The 26,969-nt window shown below is 50.4% G+C and overlaps 1 protein-coding gene across 1 annotated transcript in view; it reads right to left on the bottom strand.

Moving 5' to 3' along the window:
- The window catches only part of CSMD2 (CUB and Sushi multiple domains 2), a 600,568-nt gene that overhangs the window by 392,055 nt on the left and 181,544 nt on the right, over positions 1 to 26,969 (bottom strand). The window contains 1 exon segment of the mRNA XM_058718151.1: positions 8,082 to 8,276. Within this exon segment, the coding sequence (XP_058574134.1) occupies positions 8,082 to 8,276 (195 nt within the window).

Below are 26,969 nucleotides of genomic sequence, written 5' to 3'. Positions count from 1 at the left end.
TAAAATATTAACGTACACTTCCTAAATATTAATGTACATTTCCTCCTTCTCTGGGAATGGGCCTTCCGCACCGCCATTAAGTCGTGTATGTTCGAAGGTGCAGGTGTTATGCTGAGAGTCACCCTTCCAAGTTTATGACGTTATTTATGATCGACTCTAAGTTCCACTGAAATTCCTTCAATTAACTATATAATTTTAGAGAACTACCCCTCGGCCCCCTTGGATGTCTGCTAACTATCTGGTGACCCACAAATTTCAGTAGGGACGGTGGAACCTCCATCCTGCTCCTCCCCTGCCTGCATTTCAGGCCAGCGCCAGTGCACAAGCCTGGACGCCTACAAGCTTTGGGGTCCTCCACTCCCGTGTCCTCAGTTCCACCCCCAGGCTACTCCGCCTCCGAGAAAACAAAAATCCCCATAGGCCCTAGGGGAGAAGCTGACATCTGACAACTCAGGTGTGAGGCAAAGGGAGCCAGGGTGTGACTGCCCTAAAGCTTCCATGCTCCCCCTTTTCCTCCTGCTTTGTGGCTCAGTGTTGTGGGGGCGGGGGGGGGGGCTCGGTCTCATCAGTGCCCTCTTCTGGGGGCTTGGGGTTCTGCCCCTTTATCCTTGGCTTTATCAAGGACACCCCTTTTTAAAATTAGGAAATCGCAGGGGTGCCTGGGTGGCTTGGTGGTTAAGTGTCCAACTTGGGCTCAGGTCATGATCCTGTGGTCCATGAGTTTGAGCCCTGCGCTGGGCTCTGTGTAAAATAAATAAACGTTAAAAAAGAATGAAAAAGAAAAAAGAATGAAAGTAGTCCCCGGCAGCCCCTGGCTCCCTACCTGCAGCGGCATCTGCCCAGCAGAACAACCTCGGGCCCCTTCCCTGAGAAGGGTCAAGGGGGAACCACGGGAGACCAGGAAGTCCCTGGCCAGGTGGACTCATCAGGGGGTGCACCTATGAGGATCACCTATGAGGATCAAGCTCTCAGGCCCTGGGCCACCAAGCTGGAGCTCTGGAGGTAACGGTGTCATCATGAGTCTCCTGTCAGGGCTCACAGGCCATCGTCCTGGTCTGTCGCAGACAATGATGGCCAAGAACGTGGCTGGTAGACACATGGACTTGGGTAGAATCCTGGCTCCACTACCCTCCAGCTGTGCAACCACAGGCAAAGTACCTCGCCTCTCCAGGCCTCAGTTCCCTCATGTGGAATAGGGAAGAACAAAATCTTAACCTCCAGGGGTTTCTGTGAGGATCCTGTGAGAATTAAATTAGAGAGGGCAGGGTCTGGCACATAGTTAGTGCTTGATAAATGCCAGCCGGCAGTGGCCGTGGCAGTCAGAATCACAACAGCTAATGCTCCCTGAGTCATTACTACGAGCAAGGCCTTCTGCTGCACGCATGACATTTATCAACTTGAACCTCACTTCCACCTTATGAGTTGAGTAGTGTATTGTTACTATTTACAGGTGAGAAAAACGGGGCACAGAGAGGTTGAGGAACAAGCCCATGGTCACTCAGCTAGTGGGCATGAGTGGGAAGGCCAGGGTTTGAATCCAGGTAATTGGACTCCAGAGCACATTCTGGATGGTTCTGCTATAGCAACAGTGATGACAAAGGTGATTAGAGGACTGGTGACTCCAGTGGTAGGAGAGGAACCCCATAGTTAGGAACGGTATCTGGGAGCCATGGTGCATTCCAGAATCACTCAAGGTCCTCACTGCCTGGATGACAAGTGGTGCTTTCTAAATGTTGTGTATATGATCAGTCAAAGGGGCCCAGCGTGCGGCTCCCAGACCCCCTCTGCCATCTGCATCGCCACCTTAGGGTCTCGTATCCCTCTCCTTCCTCTTTTCAGCTCAGAACCCCACCCAGCCACAGAATTAATACCCCCACTTGGATGTCTCATGGGCATCTCAGACTTTACCTGGACAAAATGAGCTGATTCCCCTGAGGGCACATGCCCCCTACGCCCTGTCCCAGTCATCCCCATCTCGGTTATCGACATCCCCACCCTGCCAGCATCTGGAAAGAGCCTAGGAGTCAACCTTGACCCTTTGTTCCATCAGCAAGACTATTGGCCATGCCCCCAAACCACGGTCCCAATCTCCCCTCCATCTCTGCCATGGCCACCCCTGACCAAAAGGCAGAATCTCCAGTCTGCTTGCCTGTGACAGCTGCCTCCTAACTGGCCCTCCTGGTTGCACCTCTTGCCCACTACAATCCCTCTCATCCTAGCATCCAGAAGGATCTTTTTAAAAAAGTAGATTCAACTGCACCATGCCTGAGCTTAAAATTCTTCCCTGACTCCCTCCTGAGCTTAGAACCAAACCTGAACTTCCTGTCCTGCTCCACCATAGCAACCCCTCTCCCCCATTCAACTTCGCCACAGGGGACTGTGTTCTATTTCTCTAACACGTCAAACTCTCTCCTGCCCCAGGACCTTCACACCAGCTGTTCCTCTTGTTGGGGATGCCCTTCCCCTGGTCTTCATATAACAAGCCCCTCTTATCATTCAGGACTCAGTTCAGATGTCCCCTCCTCAGAGAGTCCCCTCCTGACAACTCCATCTAAAGTAGCCTTCCTGTCACTAGCTGCTTCATTTCCCTCATGACCTGAAATTTGTTTATTTGATTTTTATCTGTTTTCTGCCTCCCAGCTGCTCAAATGTAAACCCCACGAGATCATGGATCTGGTCTGACTTTTCGTCGCCGCAATTCTCTGTATCTAGAATGGTAAATATCCAACAATCGGCACTTTACAACTAAGGATTGAGCTCATAACTCAGTAGCACACGGCGCTACGGTGGCACACAGTAGGCATGCATGAAAAGCTGCTGAATCCTGAGTGAATGAGTAACCTTCAAGGCTGCTGCTCGTGTTCCCCACTTGGAAACTCAGGGAGACTTAGCGACACGCAGCTTTGAGCTGGCACAGGACGGCCAGAGCTGACTTGGGCCTGTCTGACCCCATGCTCCTTCCGCGCCCAGCACACTGCCTCCATCTCACATTCTGCAGGTTCCTCCCTCGGGGCTCCAATATCTGGAACGCAGTTTGACACGTGCAGTCTGAGCTTCTGCAGACCAGTGCCCCCTTCCCTGTCAGGGCATGGCCCGCTGCGCCTGGCTTGAACCTCTGAGGCCAAGCATTTCTCGCTCAGGCTGCTTTCTCTCCACCTGCCTCTCAGCACCCAGCACATCTGAACCCTGTTCCTTCTCCACGCAGCCTTCTTTGCTCCAGGGCCAATGCCCCTCACAAGTCAGGGGCCATTTTGCTGAAACCCACACGGTCTTCCTTCTTGTGATTCAAATTGGCTCCACAAAGCTCGGAGACTCCTAGGGTGGATGTGCCCAGAATGACACAAAGCAAAGGGGGATCACGGGCCCTGCCTCCTTCCCTCTGCCAGCTAGACCAAGCCTCAAAGTGCCAGCAGCCTTGGGATGGGCCTCGATGGAGGTCAGCCTCACACCTGCTCTGCCCCCTGATCCCAGCTACTCCCCCTTAGCCTGGGCCGTGTCCCCAGACTGAGTCTACCTTTCGGGCAGGCGTGTGGCATTTCCTGTTTGACGTAGAGACACAATGCCCTCCAACCTGCTCCGGGAAGCCTTGGACTCAGAGTTTGTGTCACTCAGTGCTGCTGGGCAGGTGGGCTGACCCAGGCCAGGAATTTGCCTTTTGGGCTTGTACGCCTTACATGATCCTGATGGTGAATAGGACCCATCCGGCCGTCCGCTCATTCAGCAAATATTTACGGACCACTGCCCAGTGGATGAGGTTTATCCATGCACAGATTGCCAGCCCTTGAGAGTTCTACACAAGAGGAAAAAAGGCCAACAGGCTTTAATCCTTCCAGAGTATGAACCGTTAACTCTGGCATGACCGCGGTTCCTGGCATCGCATGGGCACATGATGAGCACCCTCAGTTCCCATACAACTTGGTCTCCTAAGGAAGCACAGTTTGGAAAATCACTTTCGTGATTTTCACTGGCATTATTGAGGATGTTTCTCAGACTATGCTTGCGGCTCATGGTGAGTTAGAAACGAGAAATGGACCTGAAGCCCAGAGAACGGGGGAGGCGTGGGGGCTTGGAGAGTGGGAGAGCCACTTGTGCTCCCCCAGTCTTTGAGTAGGAGCCACGTCTCATCTCCTTCAGATGCCAGGGAGCCTCTGGGACCCAAAGCCCTTCTGGAAGCCACACTTGACGTCCTTGGCTGGCTTCCCCAGCGTGTTCCAAAAGAGGGCATTCTCTGGTGTGGCTAAATTGGAAGGTACTTAGAGAGGACTTAGAAAGATCAGCCTGGGAGTCTTTCTGGATGGGCCTTGTCCATGTTCAGGAATCTGAACTTGACCCCGTCAGTGATGGAGAGCCACTATTGGCATTCTAAGCAGCAAGTGATCCTGTCAGATCTGTGGCTTAGAAAGTTTGCTCCAGCAGTGAAGAATGGACTGGGATGCGTGTGGCAGGGGACAGGCAAACGCTCGTCACTGGATGTTACCAGACGGGGCCCCAGATCACTGGCAGAAGCATGGAGGGGAGGGCTGGTGCAGAGGGAAATGTACCAGGGCACGATGGCTGATGGTGCAGGGGGCATCTGGCTTGGGCACCTTGGATGGTGACACTCTTCACCGAGCGAGGGAAGGCAGAAAAAAGAGCAGGTTTGGGAAGACAGGGTTAGGTTTTCGAGGTGCCCCATTTGAAGCACTCTCCGGGGAATGTTGAGTAGAGTCTGAGACCCATGTGGACCTGAAGCGTAGGACAGAGGGTGGGGCTGGGGACAGAGACTGAAGAGCCACCTCCCTGCAACAATTAGAAGCCATGTAGTGGATGAGAAGTTCCAAGAGATGTAAGATGTTCCCAGAGATGAGGCCATGCTGAGCCCTCCAGCATTTAAGGGAAAGAATGGTCATCACCTAAGAGGCCAAAAGAGGAAGAAGAGAGGCTTGGGAGGCAGTCGTGCCCCACAAAGGCACCCCACACCCGTGAGCCATGGCTGTGACGTGAGTGCTGGGGGGAGGCACCATTACCCCAGTCCACTCTGCCTCCCACACCCTGACACACAGGCATTAGACTGGGGACAGTGAGCCAACCCAGCAACGGAAGCCTCCAGGAGGTCGCCCTTATGACTTATCTTTTACTAGTGGATTAATAAAAAAAAAAGTATTTTCACAGCCAGTAAAGTTTCTTCCAGGTGAAAGCTCTCTTTGTTCAGGACAATACCACCTGATGCCTACATAGCTTGGCTGGGAAGGGATGCTTCTATCAGGAGAGGGCAAGTCAAGGGGCAATGGGACTCTTCTGCCTAAGCGGACACAAGTCCCACAGCGAGGCCAAAGTTAAGAGGCACCAAGTGGAGGAGGCTGGAACGAGATGAGAGGGGCAATGTCTGAGCTCAGGGAAGTCTAAGGCTGCTAAGACAGAAGCCAGGGACAAGCTTCCAGGGAGAAGGGGCCAAAAGCTTTAGAGGCTCATGATTGCTCAGACTTTCATTTTAAGCCATTTGCTTTGCTGGGATGCAGACTCCCTGTGTTGCCACAAACCTTCAAAAAAGGGCGCGCTGCATGCAAACACCTTTATCAGTGGGTTGTCCTTTTTGTTTTGTTTTGTTTTTCCCCCGGGACAGGAAGAAATGGAAGAAAAATAGGCCAAGTTCCTGACCTAAGTTAGCAGAGCAGAACGCAGGGAGTTGAGGCATGGCGGTCGAGCTCCAGGTTCAGAGAGGGCTGAAGCTGACGAAGATCCCTGAAGACACTGGACGGGGTTGTGGATTTCCACCTTACTAAGGTAGATATTGACGTGAAGTATATTGCACAGGATGGATGACAGCCCCTCTGCCCCTGATTCTTGGGCTACCTCTGTTTTTCATTTCCATATTAAAAGAGCATGGTATTTATAGTGTTGTGGGAGGAAAGAGAATTGTGGGTTTTGTTTCACAACTAGAACACTTGATTCCATTTACTATCAGGTTTCATATTCTATTATCATGTCACGACTCTTGACACCCCTCCTTGGAAGGTCAGAGTGTTCAACGGTGGCACCCTCTGGGCAGGGGGTGGGTAGGGATGCTCTAAGAGGAGTGGAGACAGCAGCTTCTAGCCGTGGTTGGCCACTCAGGGCCACACACCGGTGTGGAGGGGCCAAGGTCTCACCCGATGGGTTTGGTCATTCCTGATACCAATCATGTGATGAGAAGCACATTCTAAGTTAGAAAAGGGGCCTAAGAGAAGACTTAGGAAGGCGAGAAGGGAGATTCTAGTTCCCTTGGGTTCCACCAAGACAGGCCAACATGGCTGAAGAGGAGTAAACAAACATGGAGGCAGATGGCAACTCACACTGACTGGTTGTGGATTGCCTGTTCATAGGAAGGAATTCACTGCCATGTGTGAGCTCAAGAAAGGGTGCTGGGATCGATTAATCATGTCTGCCATTGCAGTGGGAGCAAGGGAAGAGATCTATGTGCCAAGTATTTTCCACCTCTGGTGTAGATAGTAAAAAGGGTATACGCTTATAGCGGGAGTGGGGAGCTTGTCTCCTCAAGCTAGTCTTTGGATAGTAATTACAGAAAACCTGCCTCTAAGAGAAAGGCAAAGCTTGAACCCAAAGGGAGCTACATGTTCCAATCATTTCTCGACTCCTTGAAACGATCCCCCCCAGACCTATATCTGAGTGTTCTGGGATCCATACAATTTAAAGACGAGAGTTTCAAGAAGAAAAGAGTGGTCAATAGTGCAGAAGGCTGTTGAGAGGTCAAGAAATATCAGGGCCAAAGCAATTCCCATCTGATTTGGCAACATGATGCAGAATATTGGGGCCAAAGGCCAGTCTCCAGAGGAGTAAATGGGAAGTTGGGGGAGAGACCAGGCTGGACTGAGCTTTTGAGATGCTAGGTGTTCCTGGTGGCCTGGGGAAATGCTACAGTGCAATGTCACAGCCATTGAAAGGTGGCTTAAAAAATCTACATGCATGATAATCTCAATTATACACATATTCATAATATATGCATACTGCAGTGTGTGTTAGAAGATGAGAAGGAAATACCTGAAAAATCATCATTAAAATGGTTAAGTTTTGTTTCTTCTTTACACTTTTCCATATTTTATAAGATCATTTAAAAATGATCATATGTTATTTTTATCATCAGATTACAGGAATGGGAATTACTTTAGAAATAAACTCAGTTATGGTGGGGTGGAGGGGCAATAAGAAACAGGCTGGGAAGGGGCACCTGGGTGGCTCAATCAGTTAAGCATCCGACTTTGGCTCAGGTCATGATCTCGAGGTTCGTGTATTGAGTCCCGTATCAGGCTCTGTGCTGACAGCTCAGAGCCTGTAGCCTGCTTCAGATTCTGTGTCTCCTTCTGTCTCTGCCCCTCCCCCACTCACACTCTCTCTCTGTCTCTCAAAAATAAATAAATGATAAAAAAAAAAAAAAAAAAAAAGAAATAGGCTCGGAAGAGGGTGACTTACTGTCCCGGTTTGCCTGCGACTTAGGGCATTTCCAGGATGTGGGACTTTCAGAGCTAAAAATGGGAAAAATCCCAGGGAAACCAGGATAAGCTGGGCCATCATAGCTGGGAGGCTAAGGCTGATATAGCACCGAAGGAAGGTAGTGGGTTTTGAGGGGGCTGTTCGGGTAAACAGGTTTTGAGCATATTTGGAGGCTGAGAAGACCCCATTAAACAGGGAGGAGGCTGAATTTATAGGAAAGAGAAAAGACTAACCGCCAGGGTGGGGTCAGTAAGAACAAAAGCAGCTGGGGAGATCCATGCACAGGACAGACTCTCTGTAATGGAAAACAAAAGATGTTTCTTCTAGACAGAAGGGCAGACTAGCTAAAAATAAGTTTGTTGATGTAGGGGTAGAGGATTGAGGGAGTGCACACCTGAGGGCTAGAAGGTCAAGTGAGGCTGAGAAGCCTCTAGAATACCTGGGGACCCTGAGCACCCTTGGTGGCCCCCAGACATGTGCTCCCCATAGCAAGTACCCCAGGCCTTGCTGGAGTGCATGGTGTAGTTTCCCCACTGAAGATCAGGTCCAACTGGAAACTCCCGCCTCCCATCCAGTCACAGCCCACCCCGCCCAGACCCTCCCCGGCCACCTACCTCTGCAGGAGGGCAGGGGGAAGTCCCACGTGGCACTGTTCTCAGAGCCAGCGTGACAGGTAAGCACGGCGTGGCCCTCCAGGAAGAAGCCAGGGTTGCAGCTGTAGCGGACCTTGTCCCCGAGGTTGAAGGTTGAGCCCTGCTGGACGCCGTTGGGCAGCCGCCCGGGGTTCCCACATGTGTGACTGGGGAGAACTGTGAGAGGGAGACACACAGGCTGTGAGTTGGGCTCGAGACCTGACACCTGCTTCTGCACAGCACCCACCCAGGCGGGTCACCCCCCGGGTCTCGTTTCTCCTGCAGACGAGCCGGCCCTCTCAAGGCTGCCTAGTCCCTCCATACTGTCAGTTGTCAGGCATTAAGGAGGAGCCACACTGGCAGTGTGTAGCCAGCCATCCAGGTTTCCTGCCTCTTCTCCTGCTCAGCCATGGCTGTGGATTACGTTTGTCCCATCACTCGAGATGCCTCAGGGAAATCACTTTAATCTCTTGGGTTTGCTTGCCCTGATTTCAGAGTCCACACTCCCTCTCACGACCAGGGAAGGGACGCAGAGCATGGAATGGAGTAGGTGCTCATTAAACCGAGTGTCCTTTCTTTCATGTGCGTCTGCCCTGGCCGCCGGAGGGGTACTCTGACCCAGCGGGTTTGGGAGAGTCGAAGGGGTCGTTAGCATTGGAACAGGCAGTGGAGTGGGAAGGCGAGAACCCCAGCTCTGATCCGACTGAGCCATTTAAAGGGGGAGCTGGGGAGCTGGAGAATATGATGTTCCGCGTGCGACCAGAGCCGAAGCAGTCACGGCCAGCGGTGCGTGTAGCCTCATTATCCAGAGGATACCTCGGAGGGTGCAAGAGCATCACGACCTGCCAGTCTGAGGAGGGAGGCTGGGCGCGGCTCCTCTGCCCAAGTCGCTTATTCAACCTGACCTGGCTCCCCCAGTCCTCTGCCTTTCTCCCCAGAGTTAGAACTGCCTGTGCCCTGAAAGTCATACCTCCTACCAATCCAGGATGTCCCCACAGGTCAGGGACAGCGGCTCACAACCACACCCAGAGGGCCATCCAAGTACATGTCCATCACCAGGCGATGATTTGCTAAGGTGTCACTGAAAGGCTGTGGAGCAGGGTGGTGGGAAGTACAGACTCGAGAACTTGGGTTCACATCCTGGCCCGATGGCTTGCTACCTGCGGGCTCCCGAGCAAGTCTCTTAACCCCCTGTGCCTCAGTCTTCTCACTTGCAAGACAGGGACCACAATGGCACCTTCATCCCCCACGGGGTACTTGTAAGAATTAAGTGAGCTAAGATTTGGAAAGTGCTCAGGACAGAGCCTGGCACGCAGTGAGAATGATACATGTGAATGTGAGCTCCCAGTCCACATTTAATGGGAAGTGTGCATAATTAAAGGTATCTTAAATGTTATGATGTGATAGGGACCAGGCAGGAAACCAAACCCAGTCTGGGGCAGTCAGAGATGGCTTCCTGGAAGAGGTGACATCTATGCTGGATCCTGAGAGATCAGTAAGAATTATCTAGGTCAAAGAGTGTTCCAGGAAGAGGAAACGTGTGCAAATACCCTGAGACCAGAGACAATCTAGGAGCTCAGGCAGCCTGAAACAAGAGGGCAGGGGTGGCAAGGATGAGAAGTAAAGACAAAGAAGTACAGGTGGCCAGCCTGGATTCTAGAGGGCTTCCCAGGCCCTTGCTGTGCCCTCTTCCTGACCGCGTTGCTGTCTTCCAGGACCCTCTCTACCAGCATTGATGTTATTACCCTCCAAAAGAAGCCTGCCCCTCTCTCTTCTTAACCTCCCCTTCCAGGAGGAGAAAGCATACTGTAGAGAAAAATGGCAGACTTTGGAATCACCATGGTCTGGCTCTGCAGCCTGGCCCTGTCTCTGTCTTACTCTGTGGCCTTGTGACCTCTCTAAGCCTTGGTTTCCTCAACTGCGAAAGGAGAACAATAATGTCTAGTGGCTGAGGGCGTTACAAATAATAGCTGATGCATGGCTGACAACAGTGCCCGGCACACAGTAGGTGCTCAGAAAATGGCAGATGCCTTATTCCATCAGGCCATAGGGCCATGAGGGCAGGGTGTACCCTGGGAGCCTAACGCAATACTCTGGCACTTGTAGGGACGTGACTACATTTTCATTAATTGGTTGTGTGGAGGAGTTATTCATGTAATAATTCCTTCATGCAACGAAAACTCATTGCAGGCCTACTGTGCTGGGACTATAGCAGTGAACTAGACAAAGCCGGTCCCTTCCCTCAAGAGGCTTATGTTTTTGTGAAAGACTTATCTCAAGGACTGAAGAGCTCTCCGGGTCCATTCTCCACCTCTACTGGGTGAGATGACCCAAATGAAAGGATTACCTCCATCAACCTGTCCACTAGCCCAGCTTGGCATTTCCCATGATCCCATGCTGCTGGCTTCCATGGGTGTTCCCGTGATCCCGCCTCCTCGGCCTTTCCCATGAGCTCGTGCTACTGGCTTGCGGCAACGGAGGCAGTGACTGTGATATGTGTGTGCTTGTGAGTGTCAGGGGGTTGGAGGGGCGGGTCAGGTAAACATTTGGAGAAGAAAGCAAGCTAAGGTGAGGGGAGGGAGCCAACCAGGGGAAATGGGCTGAGAACTGGTGTAGAACTAACGTTCCATTTTCCGCAACGAGACGCGAAGACCCAATTTAATTAAATTACTAATGTCAAATTTTTAATGAACCTGCTTCTGCTTTGGGCTTTCTTCCTTCGAAATTAATGACTGGAACGTCACTATAAATAAAAGTCGATTCTTTCTAAAAAGTCACTCTCAAACACTCACTGCTCTTTACTTAATGAGCTGTTCGTAATCAGACCACTCTGACCTGGCACCTCCTCTGGGACTCGGGTGTGATGAATGGGGGCTCGTTCCCAACACCACCTCCTTTTTTATCTTGAGCGCCGCTCCTGAGAGGCCACACGGTGAAGGAGGCGGGAGGGCAGATGTTGGGCTCAGAGAGGTGTGGATTCCACTCTCAACTGAACCACCTCTAGCTGAGTGATCTTGAGCTGTAATTGTCACCTCTGCCCTTCAATTCTTCATCTAAAAATAAGGATACTTTTCCTTCCCATGGGGGGTATTGTGTTAGTTTCCTAGGGCTGTAACAGTGTACCACAAACTGGGTGGCTTAAAAAAAAAAGACAGATTCTTATTGTCTGACAATATGCAAGTTTAGAAGTCTATGGGAAATGTTTGCGTCTCCCTAGTTTCTGGTGGTTTTCTGGCAATCTCTGGTATCCCTTGGCTTATAGATGCTTCACTCCCATCCTCTATCTTCACTTGGCATTGTTTCTCTATGTCCAAATTTCACCTCTTTATAAGGACACCAATATACTGGATTGGGATTGAGATACACCCTAAGGAACTCATCTTCACTTCCTCATCTGCAAAGACCCTATTTCCAAACGAGGTCAAATTCACAGCTACTAGGTGTTTTAGGACTTCAATAGATCTTTTGGGGGACACAATTCAACCTAGAGCAGGGCTGTTGTGCACAGTAAGTAAAACCAGATCTATAACACCTGCTATTGAGTTCCTGGTATGTTTCAGGCCCTGGGCTACAAATGTATTTTACTTAGTCCTCAAAACGATTCCGGTGGGATAACTATTACCCTCATTTTATAGATGCAAAAAACTGAGGCACAGAGAGTTTAGGTGACTTCCTCCAGGCCACACAGCTAGAAATGGCAGAGCTGGGCTGTGAATCTCAGTCTTTTTGGCTACATTGTTCAGCACTCTTAAATGGACTGTGATACTAAGAGAACCCACCATACAGTGGGTGCTTAATCAGCCAGAGTTCCCTTCCTCCCTCCACCATTGTAGGTGCCACGACAAGATGAAGGGTGATTACCTGACTGCCCAGATTTAATAGTCTGGTTTTTTTCTCCAGTCTGATTTACTAACCTGGTATTTTTTAATAATGTCAAGGGCAACATTTAAAGTGTGGGCTTTTGTAATGTATCTGATGTGCAACTTGCTGGACAGACAGAGGAGATCGGAGATAAGCCACAAAGCAACAAGCCTTTCTAGGTGAGGCATTCTTTGATATTTTTGATTTTGTCCATGTGTTTTTTGGCACAGATATTATAGCTGTTCATGCTCTCCCATCTATAAAACTTCCCTTTGATTGCTCACAAAATGAAGAGTGGGGTATTTACATCCAACGCAGTCCAGAACAATATTATTAAAGCTGTGCCTGACATTGAACAATTCCATTGTAGATTAGCTGTGGGGAATTCTGTCCCTTCTACAAAGCCTGGCTCTTGCCAATCAATATAATATTCTCAGTGATTGTATGACAATGAATCTCCTCTGTGGTTGCAGTGCAGCAAAAGCTACACTGTGCCTTCTTTTATTTTTAATTTGAGACTTTAGTTCCCATATTATAATGAAGAGTCATTTATGCTCTCTGGACAAGCACCCTCCATATGTTTTGATTTCTTATCTTCCATCAAGTCACTTGTTTCATCTCCATGGCCATACGGTTGATACTAAGTGGCAGGATGGCTGGGAAAAAAAGATTCAGAGAGAAGGACTGCATTTCCCACAACCCTCAACATGGAAAAAGGAGATGGCATTGTGTGTGTGTGTGTGACTGAGGGCTAGTGGGCAGTCAGAGGAGGGAGGAATAAAAACCATTATCTTCTGGGTACCTACTTCTGCATCACACATGATCTTAGTTATTCTTTTTTTTTTTACATTTTTTTAATGTTTATTTTTGAGAGACAGAGACAGGGCATGAGAGGGGGAGGGGCAGAGAGAGAGGGAGACACAGAATCTGAAGCAGACTCTGGGCTCTGAGCTGTAAGCATAGAGCTGAACGCAGGGCTGAAGTTCACGCACCATGAGATCATGACCTGAGCTGAAGTCAGACGCTTAACCGACTCTGCCACCCAGGCACCCTGATCTTAGTTATTCTTTATAACTCTCTTGCTTTTAGCTGTTTGGCCTTGGAAACATAGTTTATTGCACACTTACTATGTGCTATCCTCAGTGCCATGTGCTTTGTGCTCAGAGAAGCGTGTACACTCGCTGTCTCTACTTCCTCTCCTCCCATCTGACACACCACATATTTGATACATTCAATATTCTTTGTCTCACCCTGGTACTATGTAAGCTACACAAAGACAGTTTGTAGTCTCTTTTGTTCACTTCTGTGTTCCAGTTCCTAGAACGCCGCACCTCATGTATACTAATACTTTGATAAAAGCTGATTGAATGACTTCATGACCTTATTTAATCCTTCCAACAACGCATTGAGAGAGATGCTATTGTTATCCCTTGTGGAGATGAGCATGATCGCCAGAGAGGCCGGGCCATTTACTCGAGGCCACATGGCTCGCTGCGGGGGAAGGCTGGGTTTCCACAGCAGTGCCTGGCAGCTGAGCCCTTCGCATCCTCACCAGGCAGTGCTTGCACTGACGACTCCACAGAGTCCACAGTGGCTGGTGTATCCTGAGACATCCTCGTAGAGGACTTACACTCATTCTCCTCGGGGAGGTCTTGGGGCGTCAACCAGAGCCTAGTCCTGTCCATTGCCCGCTGCCTGTCAATCAAACGAAGGCAAGGGCACCAGGGCCTCAGATGGGGTGTGCCGCCCACGAGTTCACAGGGACCTGTCCCGTCAGGCCCCTCCCTGACCGGTGCCGGGTGTAAGCCCCCCACCGTGAGCATGTTCTCTCGGCTTTTGTTTCCAGTTTTTGCAACCTTCAGCATCAGGGTCACGTGGGGAGTTTCATAAAGATACTGATGCCTGTCCCCCAGCCTACTGAATCAGAGGTAGAGCTTGGGTTCATATGGGTGACTGCAACGTGGAACTGAGATTGACAACCACTCACAGTAACCTATTCATGTTGGTTATTCCATTAACGCCGTTGGGTTTACCTGTCTGAGCTGTGAACTGTTCAATCTCCAGGGCCTTTCTTATGGCTGGACTTTGACTTCTGGGGGCAGCAAGCCTGGCTTCGCTCCTGGACTTTGCTGTGCTCCATAAATCAGACTTGCCCTAGCCTTCCCTCTCCTTTGTCGTTCCTCATCATCCCTGCCCTGGACTTCTGCACCCCACTCTGACCTCCTCGCCGCTGCTGGAGTGAGCATTCCAGAACGGCAAATTCACCACGGCCCTGCCTTGTTCACACCCCATCAGGGACACATGTGTCAAAAAGGCTTCCCTACCACCAAGCAATGGCGAATGCAGGCCCTCTGGTCTTTGCTTGGTTAATACAAGAATAAATAATGATTTGAAAAATTAATAATAAGAAATAAAAGGAAAGAAAAAGAAAACTGTGAGAGCTTTCCCATTGCTGTCAGAATAAATTAAAGCTTGGGCTCATGCAGCCCCATCCTTCTGTGAGGCAGCCCCTGCCAACATCTTCTGCTTTATCTCCTGGTCCCCCCAATCTTATCCCCTCCACTATGGCTATTCTAAACCACAGGCACCCTAAGCACATCTTGCTTTTCTCTCAAATTTCCCATCTGGAAAATTCCTACTCATCCTTCAAAGCCACATTAAATGTCACTTTCTCTGGGAAGCCCTCCTTGATACCCTTCGTGTCTTGTGGAAACTGTAAAATCCCAAGAGAACACATCGTGACAGAATGTAAATCCAAGCATCCAAGCATAATGCCATTGGCATTTGGCTCCCAGAATCCCAGAACTCCCAGCCCATTAACTACAGAGGGTCCCCCCTACCCCCCATCACCGCCCCGGTCATCTCTTCATTTTGCGATCTCATGTCCCACATCTTACATGATTGGGATTTTTGGATCCCACTTACGGAATTATGTTGGAATTTAGTTGCACTTTAATTCCTGCACTTGTCATATGACGTTGCAACTCATTCATCCATTCATTTACAACACCCTGGCTTCCAAGCAGGAGCTGAGCCTGCCTGTAATTGTTTGTTTAGGTGCCCGTTTCATCTCTGGACTCCCCCGAGGGGCAGGAATGACTTCTTCTTTATTTATCTAGTGTTCAACTTAATGCCTGGCAGGAAGAGGGTGTCTTGTTGGAATGTGTTGAATGAATTTTATATGTGTACATATATATAATGTATATAATATAAATATAAGAATATGCATTATATATTAGCATATATATATATAAAGCAATAAACTAGTGCAGGGTTGGCAAACTATTTTTCTGTAGAGGACCAGATAGAAAATATTTTTGGCCTTGCCTTATGGTCTCTGTCTCAATGATTCAACTCTTTCACTGTCGTGCAAAAGCATCCACAGACAACACACATGTCAATAAAACTTTACTTAGAAAACAGGCAGCCATGGGGCACCTGGGTGGCTCAGTTGGTTAAGCGTCTGACTTCGGCTCGGGTCATGATCTCACAGACTGTGAGTTCAAGCCCCGCGTCAGGCTCTGTGCTGACAGCTCGGAGCCTGGAGCCTGCTTTGGATTCTGTGTCTCCCTCTCTCTCTCTGCCCCTCCTCTGCTCAAGTTCTGTCTCTCTCTCTGCCTCAAAAATAAATAAAAACATTAAAAATAAAATTAAAAAAAAAAAAAAAAAACAGGCAGCCAGCCCATAGTTTGGCAGTCCTGAACTGGTGTGTATTCAGTTACGCCCTTAGCTCAGTTGTACGATTATTTATTTATTTATTTATTTATTTATTTATTTATTTATTTATTTATTTATTTATTTATTTTAACTAGGCATCAAGGATGGGAAGGGGCAGGGAGGAGAGTGAACCAAGCAGGTGAGAGCCCTGGACAGAGGTGACCGGTGGGAAGTGGGCAGGGCAAACACAGGCAGTAAGCACCCGAGGACTGAGACCAAAGTCACATTTCCTTTCCCTTTCAGTTTGGCCCTGGAAACAGGTGGCACTGTGCTGGCTTCAGGGAAGGGCTTGCCTATGTTCAGTCTCCACTCTTTCCCATTAAAATCAGACTTAACTTAGTCTTTTTTTTTAATGTTTATTTTTGAGAGAGAGAGACAATGAGTGGGAGAGGGGCGGGGCAAGGGAGTGGCCTGGACAGAGGATCCAAAGAGGGCTCTGCGCTGACAGCTGAGAGCTCTTGTGGGGCTTGGACCCATGAACTGTGAGATCATGGCCTGAGCCGAAGTCAGACGCTCAACCGACTGAGCCACACAGGTGCCCCAGTCTTCATGCTACTCTTTAGGTTGGCATTCATGAACCCCACTGTAGGAAAAAGAGCTAAACTGAGAGAGCCAAAGAGTTGCACGGCTAATTGTAATGATAGTTATGGTCACCATTTGGATGTTTAATATGAGCCGGGCGCTCCTCCGCTCAGCACTTTATCTGGGCTGTTCTATTTCATCTTCCCCTGACAGAGGAACCATGGCTGTCCCCTTTTGAGAGCTGGGGGATGAGGAACAGCAGGGCTCATTGTGACCCAGTGTCACACTGCTGGTTGGGATCAGGGCTAGGGATGAAACTCGTGCCATTTGGCCACAGTGCTGTGTCCTTCGTCAGGTGGTAACCTTGATCTCCCCAGCTTCAAGCCTGCTTTCCCAGCATGGAGCCAGTGCTCTGGGCCCCTACACAGTTCCTCTTGCTGCCAGACCTACAGCGTGCTTGACCCACACCCACTCAAATCCTTGTTGGCCCCCTTTCCCCATCCCGATGAGCTGGGGCTGTCCATGCATCCACTCTCCCACCAGCAGAGGCCACAGAGGGGCTGACACTGTGGAATTCTCCTTGGCACTTTGTAACCACAGGATCCCATGGCCTCCTCACTTTCACCTGACGTGCTTTAGAAGCACTACTGAAAAGGCTACATCCTATGCCCCAGAATAGAGTTGCAGGTTAGAACAAAGAATGCCCAGTCAAATCTGAATTTCAGAGAAACAAATAGTTTTGTTAGCATAGGTATATCCCACACAGCATTTGGGTTATACTTATACTAAAAAGTATTTGTTAGTTGAGATTCGAATTTGATTGGGCACCCTCTATTTTAATTTGCCAGTTTTGGCAACCCTGTCCCAGAGGGGGGATGTTGCCTCCACATCAATGACTTCAGCTTCTTAAGGCACCAGGGATCTCTCTGGAAAAATGGGGAAGACGAAAAGGAGAGAGGTAGCCCTCCCTTTAGAGAACACAACACTAAACAAAAAAAGAGAGGCTGTGGATGGGGAAGTTCAGAGCCTCCCAGGGTGGGGGCTGCATAATTTTGAGGTGCAGCAGGATTACAGAGGAACAGTGGACTGTGTTACCCACTTCTTCCCCCAGTCATTCCCCAAGGGACGCTCCAGCCTGTGTTACTATGCACCAACATGTCCTTCTGCTTCTGGAGCCGGTGGCAAACCTCAGCCCCTCTGATGAGCAGCTTTAGGCTGGCACAAGGTCCTCCGTGATCAGCCTCTGTGGATCTCCGCGGCCCCAAGCCACGTCACTCCCCGCCCAGCCCTCCACACCCCACGACACCCGAGCACAGGGACTCTGAAACTTGTCTGGATATAGCGATGCATGGAGAATCAGTGGCGCCCTGTGTGGGAAATCCTGCAAAATACGGTCAGTGTTACACTTAGAATAGCTAAATATGCAATTTGGGGGTAAATCTGATTAACTACAGAATGGAGCTGAGAAATGCTTCCCAAAGTATGTTCCAGACAACACTGGGAAATAAATTCCATGAGAAAAGCAATCCGTGGGTCAAGTGATTTTGCAGAAATACTACAGAAACGTGCTCCTCTAGAAGAAACCAATTGTTATGAATTTATCCAAGAGGTTCTTCAGGAGAGAAACCTGAGTAACCTTAAACAGAATCTCCAAAATTTAACTTCAGAAACTCTCCTCTCCCTTTTTTGTTTTCCCTCAGAAACACTTAACTTCTGAATTGGTCTACGGAACACGTTTTGGGAATTGCTAGAGTCTAAGATAAGATAAACCCGAGTTGTTTTATTTATGTTATTAATCATCACCATCAGAAAATGACTACAGCAATGATAGCTGACATTTACATAGAACTTTCCAGGTTAACATGAATTTTTTTTTTTTTTACAGACATAATCCCCCTTTGGCACAAGGGGGGGCCAAACCTATGTTCTTCTGGAAGCTGGGATGGCCTGAGGTTTCCTAGGCTCTATTGGTCAGTAATTTTGAGGGGTGGGATCAATTCTTACCAAAGCATTAAACTTATCACTTCCAGTTGAATGCAGCATATGTTATAAAAGGGCAAAGGTATAGGGTTTTTCTTCCATCTGATGCCTTTTACAGCAGGATATATCTTCTGTTTGGCTGGGGCAGAATGACCCTGGGTCCCGTGGGCTGGGACTTCTAGAAATTTCCGGCTAGGGTTAGCCCTGCTAGGCCCTCAGCCCTGCCCAGCCATAGAGAGGAAGTCATGAATCCTGAACCTATCCTGGCAAAGGAGCTTGAAGACAGGGAGGCCTGAGCTGGCTTGGCAGGGCGACTGGGGCTCATAACCCTGAGGGAGGCTGCCCACAGTGGGGATCATCCCTCCCTGGCTGGGGCTATTCCACCAGGCTGTATCCTTGGCCTGGCTTTCCCTTGAACCTTCCCTAACCTTTGCAACCCCCTCCCCAGGGCTGGGCCTTAGTCCCCTATACCCTGCTGGAAGCCCAGGGCCCCCATTGCCTGCATGTGGCTCCCTGTCCAGGGCCTGGGAATCCCCAGCATTCCTCACAGCCTCTCTTATCTTAAGGCAAGAAATGATTTAGCTTGCATCCCACTGGAAGAAGGCACAATATTCCAAAGGCTCTGGACCCCTTGGTTTCCCTCTTTCTAAGAAGAATTCGACTGAGAAGGGAGGTGTCTACCCACTGTCATCACCCTGTCTCATGCCTTCTGCACCCACTGTCATCGCCCTATGTCCCATGCCTTCTGCAGGAGATGGCAGATACAGTGACCCCAGGATGCTGACGAAACACTGCGTCTGAGTCCCCACGTGGGTCTTTGAGCCCTCCTCTCTCCATCAGTGGGCCCAGAGCTTTCTGGCCACTTCTGTGGTCTAACTGTACAGTCAACCCCCTTTCGTTTAATCCCCTTAGCTGTGACAGTGAGGCGGTGGAGAAGGGCAGGGAGGCATGGGGCCATCTTGCCGGCTGAGAAGTCTGCTTCGAAGGCCCCATTGCCCACAGGTGCCCCCCACAGGGCCGAAGATGGTGCCTGGTGGACATTTGGCAGCTTGAGAATCAGGCACAGTAAGAAAGGAAAGGCCTTGCCTCTTGCTTGTCTGTTCAATTTTGCTCATTTCTGGAGCCCTAAGTCCAAAGGCTTCATGGACCCCCTGTGCAGGTAGAGACCACCCATCTAGGCCCTACAGGAGTTAGAACTGTCTCTGCCCTGGAGAAGCTCGTTACTTGGACACCACGATCTCTTTTTTTTTTTTTAATTTTTTTTTTTAACGTTTATTTATTTTTCAGACAGAGAGAGACACAGCATGAACAGGGGAGGGGCAGAGAGAGAGGTAAACACAGAATCGGAAGCAGGCTCCAGGCTCTGAGCCATCAGCCCAGAGCCCGACGCGGGGCTTGAACCCGCGGACCGCGAGATCGTGACCTGAGCTGAAGTCGGACGCTTAACTGACTGAGCCACCCAGGTGCCCCCCCCCACGATCTCTTACATGTAACTCAGGCATACGGGTGAACTTTCACATCTAATATGCACAAATCCATTCAAGTGCTCTCCTTACACACACACACACACACACACACACACACACACGTCTTCTCTCTCTCTCATATTCAAACATGCATATATAAAAACAGACCAACCCAGAACACATCTGCACGTAGCTCTTGCATTTACGTGTATGATAATAGACACAACACACCCTCCCACACATAAACAACCTATGTTTATGTATCAAAATAAAGATCTAGGGCACCTGGGTGGCTCAGTCAGTTAAACGTCCGACTCTTGATTTCGGCTCAGGTCATGATCTCACGGTTCATGAGTTCAAGCCGCGCATCAGGCTCTGTGCTGAGAGTGCGGAACCTGCTCGGGATTCTCGGTCTCCCTCTCTGTCTGCCCCTCCCCGACTCATGCGCACACGCTCTCTCTCTCTCTCTCTCACACACACACACAAAAATGAATAAACGTAAAAAAATAACAAATAAAGATCCACTTCTGCAAAGCTTTTGCGGTGACTAACACTTTCTGACAGATGTCTCCTACAAGCAGAGCACCTCTTGGAAGCCAGGGTCGCCATCCCCCCACTCACAGGGCCTGCCTGGCTCCTGTGTTGAAGTTGTTGTCATCCAGGCACAGACTGGAAGGCAGGAGTGAGGCGGGGATGCAGACTCAGCTGTGGAGGTGGTTCTAGCGGCCGCTGGTGCAGACCACAAGCCCCGAGGTGGGCAGTGAGGCTGTCGGGGTCAGGCAGGCACAGAGCATCATGGCTTGGAGAATGGTGCTGGCGTCCCACAGACCTGGCTGTGAATTCGCCTGCCCTCCGGCTGCAGGTTGGCAGCTAATTTATAACAGTTAGCAGAGCACATTGGCGAGGAGAGGGGGCCCTGGAGACAGAAGGCTCCGGTTCAAATCCCTACCTTGCTATTTACCGAGCAAGTTACTTCACCACCCTGCACCTCAGTTTTCTTGCCAATAAAATGGGGATAATCACTGCGCCCAGCTCAGAGAGCTGCTAAGAGGATTAAGTAAGATAATCCAGACCGAGCACTTATCTCAGTGTCTGGCACATAGTAAATGCTCAATAAATTTGGGATGTGATTACACAGAAGTTCCAGGAGCTCCCTGGGAGAGGTTGCCAGGGTGGTGTGGGCGAGGCCAGAGCTGAAAGAAAGAGAATAAGCTGGAACAGTAGCTGGAGAGAGCAGATGGGCCCCAGGACCCGGAAGAGGAGAAATGTGGCTCTGCCAGGCAGGCAGTATCACTTGGACGGATACCACTTTTACGGAGCCGAGCAGGGGCCTGCTTCGCCTGCTTCTAGTCTGCTGCCGGTCTGACAGGCCTCCCCTAGATCCTAGTAAGAATAGTTTCTGGGGACGCCTAGGAGGCCCAGTGGGTCAAGCGTCTGACTCTTCATCTCAGGTCAGGTCTTGATCTCAGGGTTTGTAAGTTCAAGCCCCGCATTGGGCTCCACACTGAATGTGAAGCCTACTTAAAAAAAGAAACAGAAGAATTTGAGTGGTCCTACCCAGCTCCAAAGTAACTAGGGAAATGCAGACAACACAGGGGCCCAGGAGGTGACAGACACTGGCCCAGGGCCCTGCCCCACCCTGCCCCCTGCCCCCCTTCTCCTTGGCTGCACTCTGCTGCCCCAGCCAGTGGCACACAGCCTCAGGGATGCTGGGAAGGAATAATTCGGAGGAGTTTCCTGGAAGAGGCATTAGGTATGGTCTTGGCAGAGAAGGCAGGATATTCCAGGTAGAGGAGCTGGCACGTGGCCAGCAGCATGCAGCCCCCATAGCGCGTTCCTGTTTTCCAAGCTGTCCCTTGCGTGGCTGACTCCTCATCTGTCTGCAAAGTCCCAGCCCAGATCTTCTCCAGACTCAAGGACCTACGTCTTACCACCTTCAGGCTTCTCCACGTGGAGGTCTTATAGATGCCTCCAGCTGCACCTGGACCAAGTGAACTCCTGTCCTTGCCCCAAACCCACCTGTCCCCCAGATTGGCTGGTCTGTCCAGCCGCCCTCACCAGAACCGCCCATGTCAGTCTCTGGAAGGGGTTTCCTTTCCTCTCTCCTATCCGTCCCTCCTCCACACCCCTCTGCTGAGGCCTCAGGGCCACCTCCCCCATACCACCTTCTTCTCAGGGACTTAGAGACAGTCCCCTCCTCCCTGTTCTGTCTTTAGACTTGCCCCAATCCAGCCCATTCTCCAGAGAGCTGATAGGGTCACGTCGCTTCCCTGTGAAAGCCCTTTGGTGGCCCCCATCACTCATGTGGGATTCATACTCCCTCAAATGTCACTTGATGTTCTTCAAAAGCTGGCCCCACCCATGCCTCCAACCTTAGCACTCAAGGTCTCTTCTCACACCTAGTGTTCTAGCGACACTCACCCCCCTATATTTCCTCCGCCACAGGGTGTGTGTGTGTGTGTGCGTGAACAAGAACACCGTGTCTCTACGGTCTATGCGAGTGCACTCGTGTGCTGGTGTTACATATGTGGATACATCCAGAGACTGGAGATATGAAATTTGTGTATGTATGTAACATGTGGGTATGTGCAGGGACAGGTGAATCATACGAAAGCCTGCTGAGGATGGGGGGCTGGGAGACAGAGCTGAGAACACCATGGTTGGCACAGCAGGACAAGACCCAGTGTTCACAGCAAAGCCAGACTGCTGCCAGCCCCAGGGAACTAGGGCCCAAGGGTCAGAAGTTACCAGCCCTCCCCTCCCCAAGTGAAATGAAGGGAGTCTCAACCATCTCCAGACCTGGCCTGCAGCTGTCCTGTGCCTTGCACACGGAGAAGGAGCTGGGTCCCTTCTCCCAGGAGAGCACTGCTCTCACCCCCACTCAGAGAAGGAGGGGGTGAGAGGCCCCAGAGCACATGGACCCCCACTATGTCTCCAAAGAACTGATGTCCCCGATCACTATCACTGGGATTGCTTCCCAAAGAGAGACAAGCTCTCAATTCTAGCTCCTAACTGCGTACAGCCTGGTGTCACAGCTTCACCCAGAACCTCGGGAGTTTTTCTAGACATCCTGGGACTCCAGTCTCTCCTTCCCCTTTGTCCTGTGTCTGAGTGTGACCCATAGTGATTCCTGCCTGCCATGGGTTGGGTCTCTGGCCTCCACACCCTCAAATCCTTAGGCATCTCCAGGGCTGGAGGGGGTCTAGAACAGGCCTCGTTCTCTCTGATCACTCTCAAGCAAAGTGACGAGAATCTGTCATTCCACACTGTCAGCTGCTCAAGAGGCACGCTGGCTTACAGGAGCCGCTCGCACACCCATTCACTCATCCGACCAACGCCTCTGCACCCTTGTGGTGCTGGGGCTCCAACGGTGAGCACCCTTCCTGCCCTGCTAGTGCTTACACTCTGAAGGTCATGCACCTTTCATTCAGAAACTACAGAGCACCCGCCCCAGGCTGTAGCTCCACGAGGAGGTGAGGTGTCGACACCTGCGGGCCCGCCCACTCTGTGCCAGGCATTATGCTGGTGCCTTACATTCCTGACTGCTGAGAAAAACGGATCTCCTCCCAGGTCTTCTCCCACCTACCCACCCAGCCCCCTCTGCGGGTTCCCTGCCCCCCTCTCTCCCTTCTCCAATCCTCCTTCCTGCCTATGAAACAAATCTGGTCACCCTTCTTAAGCTTCCTGTGGCTCCTTGAGAATGGCAGAGCTGATGGTCAGCTTCTTACTTAGCAAGGCATTCAGGGCCCTTTATTATCCGGACTCAGACATCCATCCAGGTGTTCTCTCCCCCACACCAACCATGCACACCCCTGTCACCTGTCCTTCCCTGACTCCTCCATTAGGGCCCTTCATGCTCCCAGATCTCTGCATTTGCTGTCCCCTCTGTGAAGTAGTCTTCTGTCCCTCCTCATCTGGCAACAAACATTTTACTCAACCTTTCAAGACTCAGCCTGAGTGTCACTTTCTCTCAAATGTCACTTCTGGGAAGCATTGTCTTTCTCCTCCAGGAAGTCAAATAGTCCCAGGTGCTTTGCAATCACCTCCGTGAAGACCCAGAATGAGGAGCTGGTGGGGAGGCCCCTGCAGCAAAGGCACAGAGAACAAGAGCAGGGACCTGGGAAGATTGTACAAAGAGGGATGGCTGGACCAAGAGGGTTATGGTGCCTCAGAGGACCTTGAGAATGACATCGTCCGCAATGTGTTAAGGGCTGCTAAGAGCTTAGGCCAGAAAGAGAAGAAACAGAGCCACTGAATTTGGGGGTTCCTGCTAGAGAACCAGCAGAATTAAACAGAGAAAAAGTAACAGAGGAAAGGGTTAAGAGATGTGGATAAGGATGACAGCAACGGTGGCGGGTGATTCTGAAGTACATCCAGCTCTTTTCTATCTCAGGGCCTTTGCACAACTTTCCCTGGCCCACAAGTTCTCTGGCCTTTGCTTTGCATGGTTCATTCACGCTCATCCACCGTATGTCACCTCAAATGTCACCTCCTCTGGGAGACCTCCTTGACACCTAATCCGACCTCAATTATTCTCTGTCTCACCACCTTTTATGTTACCCACAGAGTACTAACCACCACATGTAATCATTTTACGTGTTCTTATTGTTTTTGTTGTTGTTTATTCCCCTCTTCCCACGATGAGGTGGGCCACATGGGGAGACTTTGACATTTTCACGTTTGTATCCCAGCACATCACACAGTGGCTAACACACTTAAAAACTATTGGTTTGCACAAATGAATGAATAAATGAGTGGATGGATGGCAACCTTCATGTACTACTTAGACTTCTGTGAGATCGGCTGCTGAATACTCATCATAAACCCCTCTTTACTGAACTTACTTCTGTTCCTTAGACATTTCCTAAGACGGTAGGCATCTGAAAGTGTTGAATTGGCTGTATGCGGCAAAAAAAAAAAAAAAGCCAGCTGTCCACCAAAATTCATTCTTTCTTTTGGGCACACAGCTAGATGACATTTCCCAGATTCCCTGCAGTTGGGCTCTCTTCGATGGAATTGGGCGAAGGTGACCTAAGGCCCGTAAAATCCTCCATACAGTTTCCACCCTGGCTGGATAGCCAGACCCCAGGGGATGGTGGGTCTCTGGGATGCAAGGAGGCTTCATCCCTGAATGACCACGTGGAAGAGGGCTGCCCCACGAAAGTGAATACCTGCCCAGGACTGACACATGAACAGGAGATAAACTTTTAATTTCTGAGCCGTGGAAAGTTTGGTGTTTTTGACCATCATAGCCTAGCCTGCCATTCTCGGTGGTCTGACCTCATCACCCTTGCTGCTAAGACCAGCTTCTCTCATATGACCCCAGGCCCTGACTGGTTCTGTCTGTCCCACAGCACACGTCTGTGCTGACCGGCCATGTTTCCGTAATGACTACAGCCTCACTGACCCAGGAGCTGACCCCTCTCTGAGCTTTGGCATAACACAATCTCTGCTGCTCACAAGGCTCAGAGCCCGTGGCTCTTTCTGGGATTCATGGGCCTTGGAATCCAAGAAGGTCTTCATTTTGGGATCCTGGGCCTTTTGAGAAATGATAAAACATGTGGACGCTCTTCCCAGGAAGACAGGAACCACAGATCACCGAGGTCAGGCACAAATCCCAAATGCTTTTGCCCGGCACGGCAGATCTGATCTGTCAGCCCAGCTGCAAGATCAGAATGTCCAGGCCAAACAAGGGTCATGCCTGTTAAAGCCAACTCTGCCTCTGCTTCTGGGGGAGAGGGATTGATGTCATCAAGTCAGAAGGCATCTATGGCCATATCCCAAAGTTTATCAGACTGGTCCTCATTTGCTGGGCACTTCCTATGGACCAGATCCTGTGCCAGGTGCCTGCCATGCACAGAAAGCAGAATAAAGCATTAGGCAAGAGTGCAAGCCCAGTACTCAGAACTCCAGCCTCACCACTTACTGGCGAGGGACCTCAAGGAAGACCTTCACCTCCCTGAGACTCAGTTTCCTCATCCAGCAAGCAGGCAACTTTACAGATAATGCTATACCAACTAAGGGGATGACTACTCCTTAGGGTAGTTCTGAGGGCCACGTTGAATAATCCATGCCAAGCACCTAGTATGATGACTGGTGCATATGACTCAGGTTCTACAGGTGAAAAAACTAAAGACCCCAGCCATGAAATAGCTTGCCTGAGGTCACAAACCTGGTAAGCAACACCACCAGGACTCAAACTGCTGCACTCGACTGCCTTTCACAGCTGATTGACATGGGGTTGCCATGGAAACCTGCAGGCCTGGGATGAGGTCTAATGAGGCAAGGTGAGGGGTACATGGGGCACTCCAGTCCAGGCGTAGGGGGAAGGGCGGGGGGGACACAGACTTAACCCAGCTACCTGAATACCCTGGTCATACAGTCATGGTCACGCCTGGGGTAGAGGAGAAGGGGGCAGGTTCAAAGCTGGATCATTCAGAATAGCCAAAAGGTGGACACAACCTAAGGATCTGCCAAGGGACAAATGGATAAACCAAATACTGGCATATCCATACAATAGAATTCTATTCGGCCTTAAAGAGAAAAGAAATTCTGCCACGCTGTACAATGGGTGAACCTTGAGGATATAACACAGAGTGAAATAAGCCAGTCACAAAAAGACAAATACTGTATGATTCCACTTACGGGAGGTACCTAGTGTAGTCAAATCCTTAGGGACAGAAGTACAATGGTGGTTGCCAGGAGCTGGGAGGAGGCAGGGGAGTGGGACTTAATGAGCACAGTCTCTGCTTGGGGACCTGAAAAAGTTCTGGAGATGGATGGCGGGCATGGTTGCACATCAGGAGCACATTCAATGCTAGTGAAATATACACATGCAATTGTTTAAGACGGTAAACTTTGTTATGTCTATTTCACCAGGATTAAAAATAGCAACCAAAAGAGAGAGAGAGAGAGAATGACACAGAAGGAGGCAAAGGTGCCCACTGGCCCGCCATGGCCCTGCCCCACTGGCTGCCCCGAGAAGCAGAGAGGAAGATCCCCCCAGCGGAAAGGTCTGCTGAGCCGCACTGCCCAAATCTGCATTGGCCTCCCTCCCACCTCATTTCCAATTCCAGAATTATTTATCATCGAGGAGCTGCCGGAGATGGAATGTGAATTAGGAGCTCAGCTGGATTTTGTTTTATCTTGTTCTCCCCCCACCGCCCCCACCCCGTGAGGTGCCGCCTGAGTGGGGCGGGGCGGGAGCGTGCCGAGCCTTGCTGTGACTTGTCACCAAGTCAAGGCGGTGTCAGCTTCCATGCGGGAGGCTGAGCGTGGAGCATCCCGGGGCCTGTGCAGAAGATGCTCATTCCAGGAAATAATT

Source organism: Neofelis nebulosa, chromosome 2 (assembly GCF_028018385.1).
Source record: "Neofelis nebulosa isolate mNeoNeb1 chromosome 2, mNeoNeb1.pri, whole genome shotgun sequence".
Lineage (NCBI taxonomy): Eukaryota > Metazoa > Chordata > Mammalia > Carnivora > Felidae > Neofelis > Neofelis nebulosa.
Note: the sequence above shows the minus strand (reverse complement) of the source record. Positions and strands in the feature narration are given on the sequence as shown.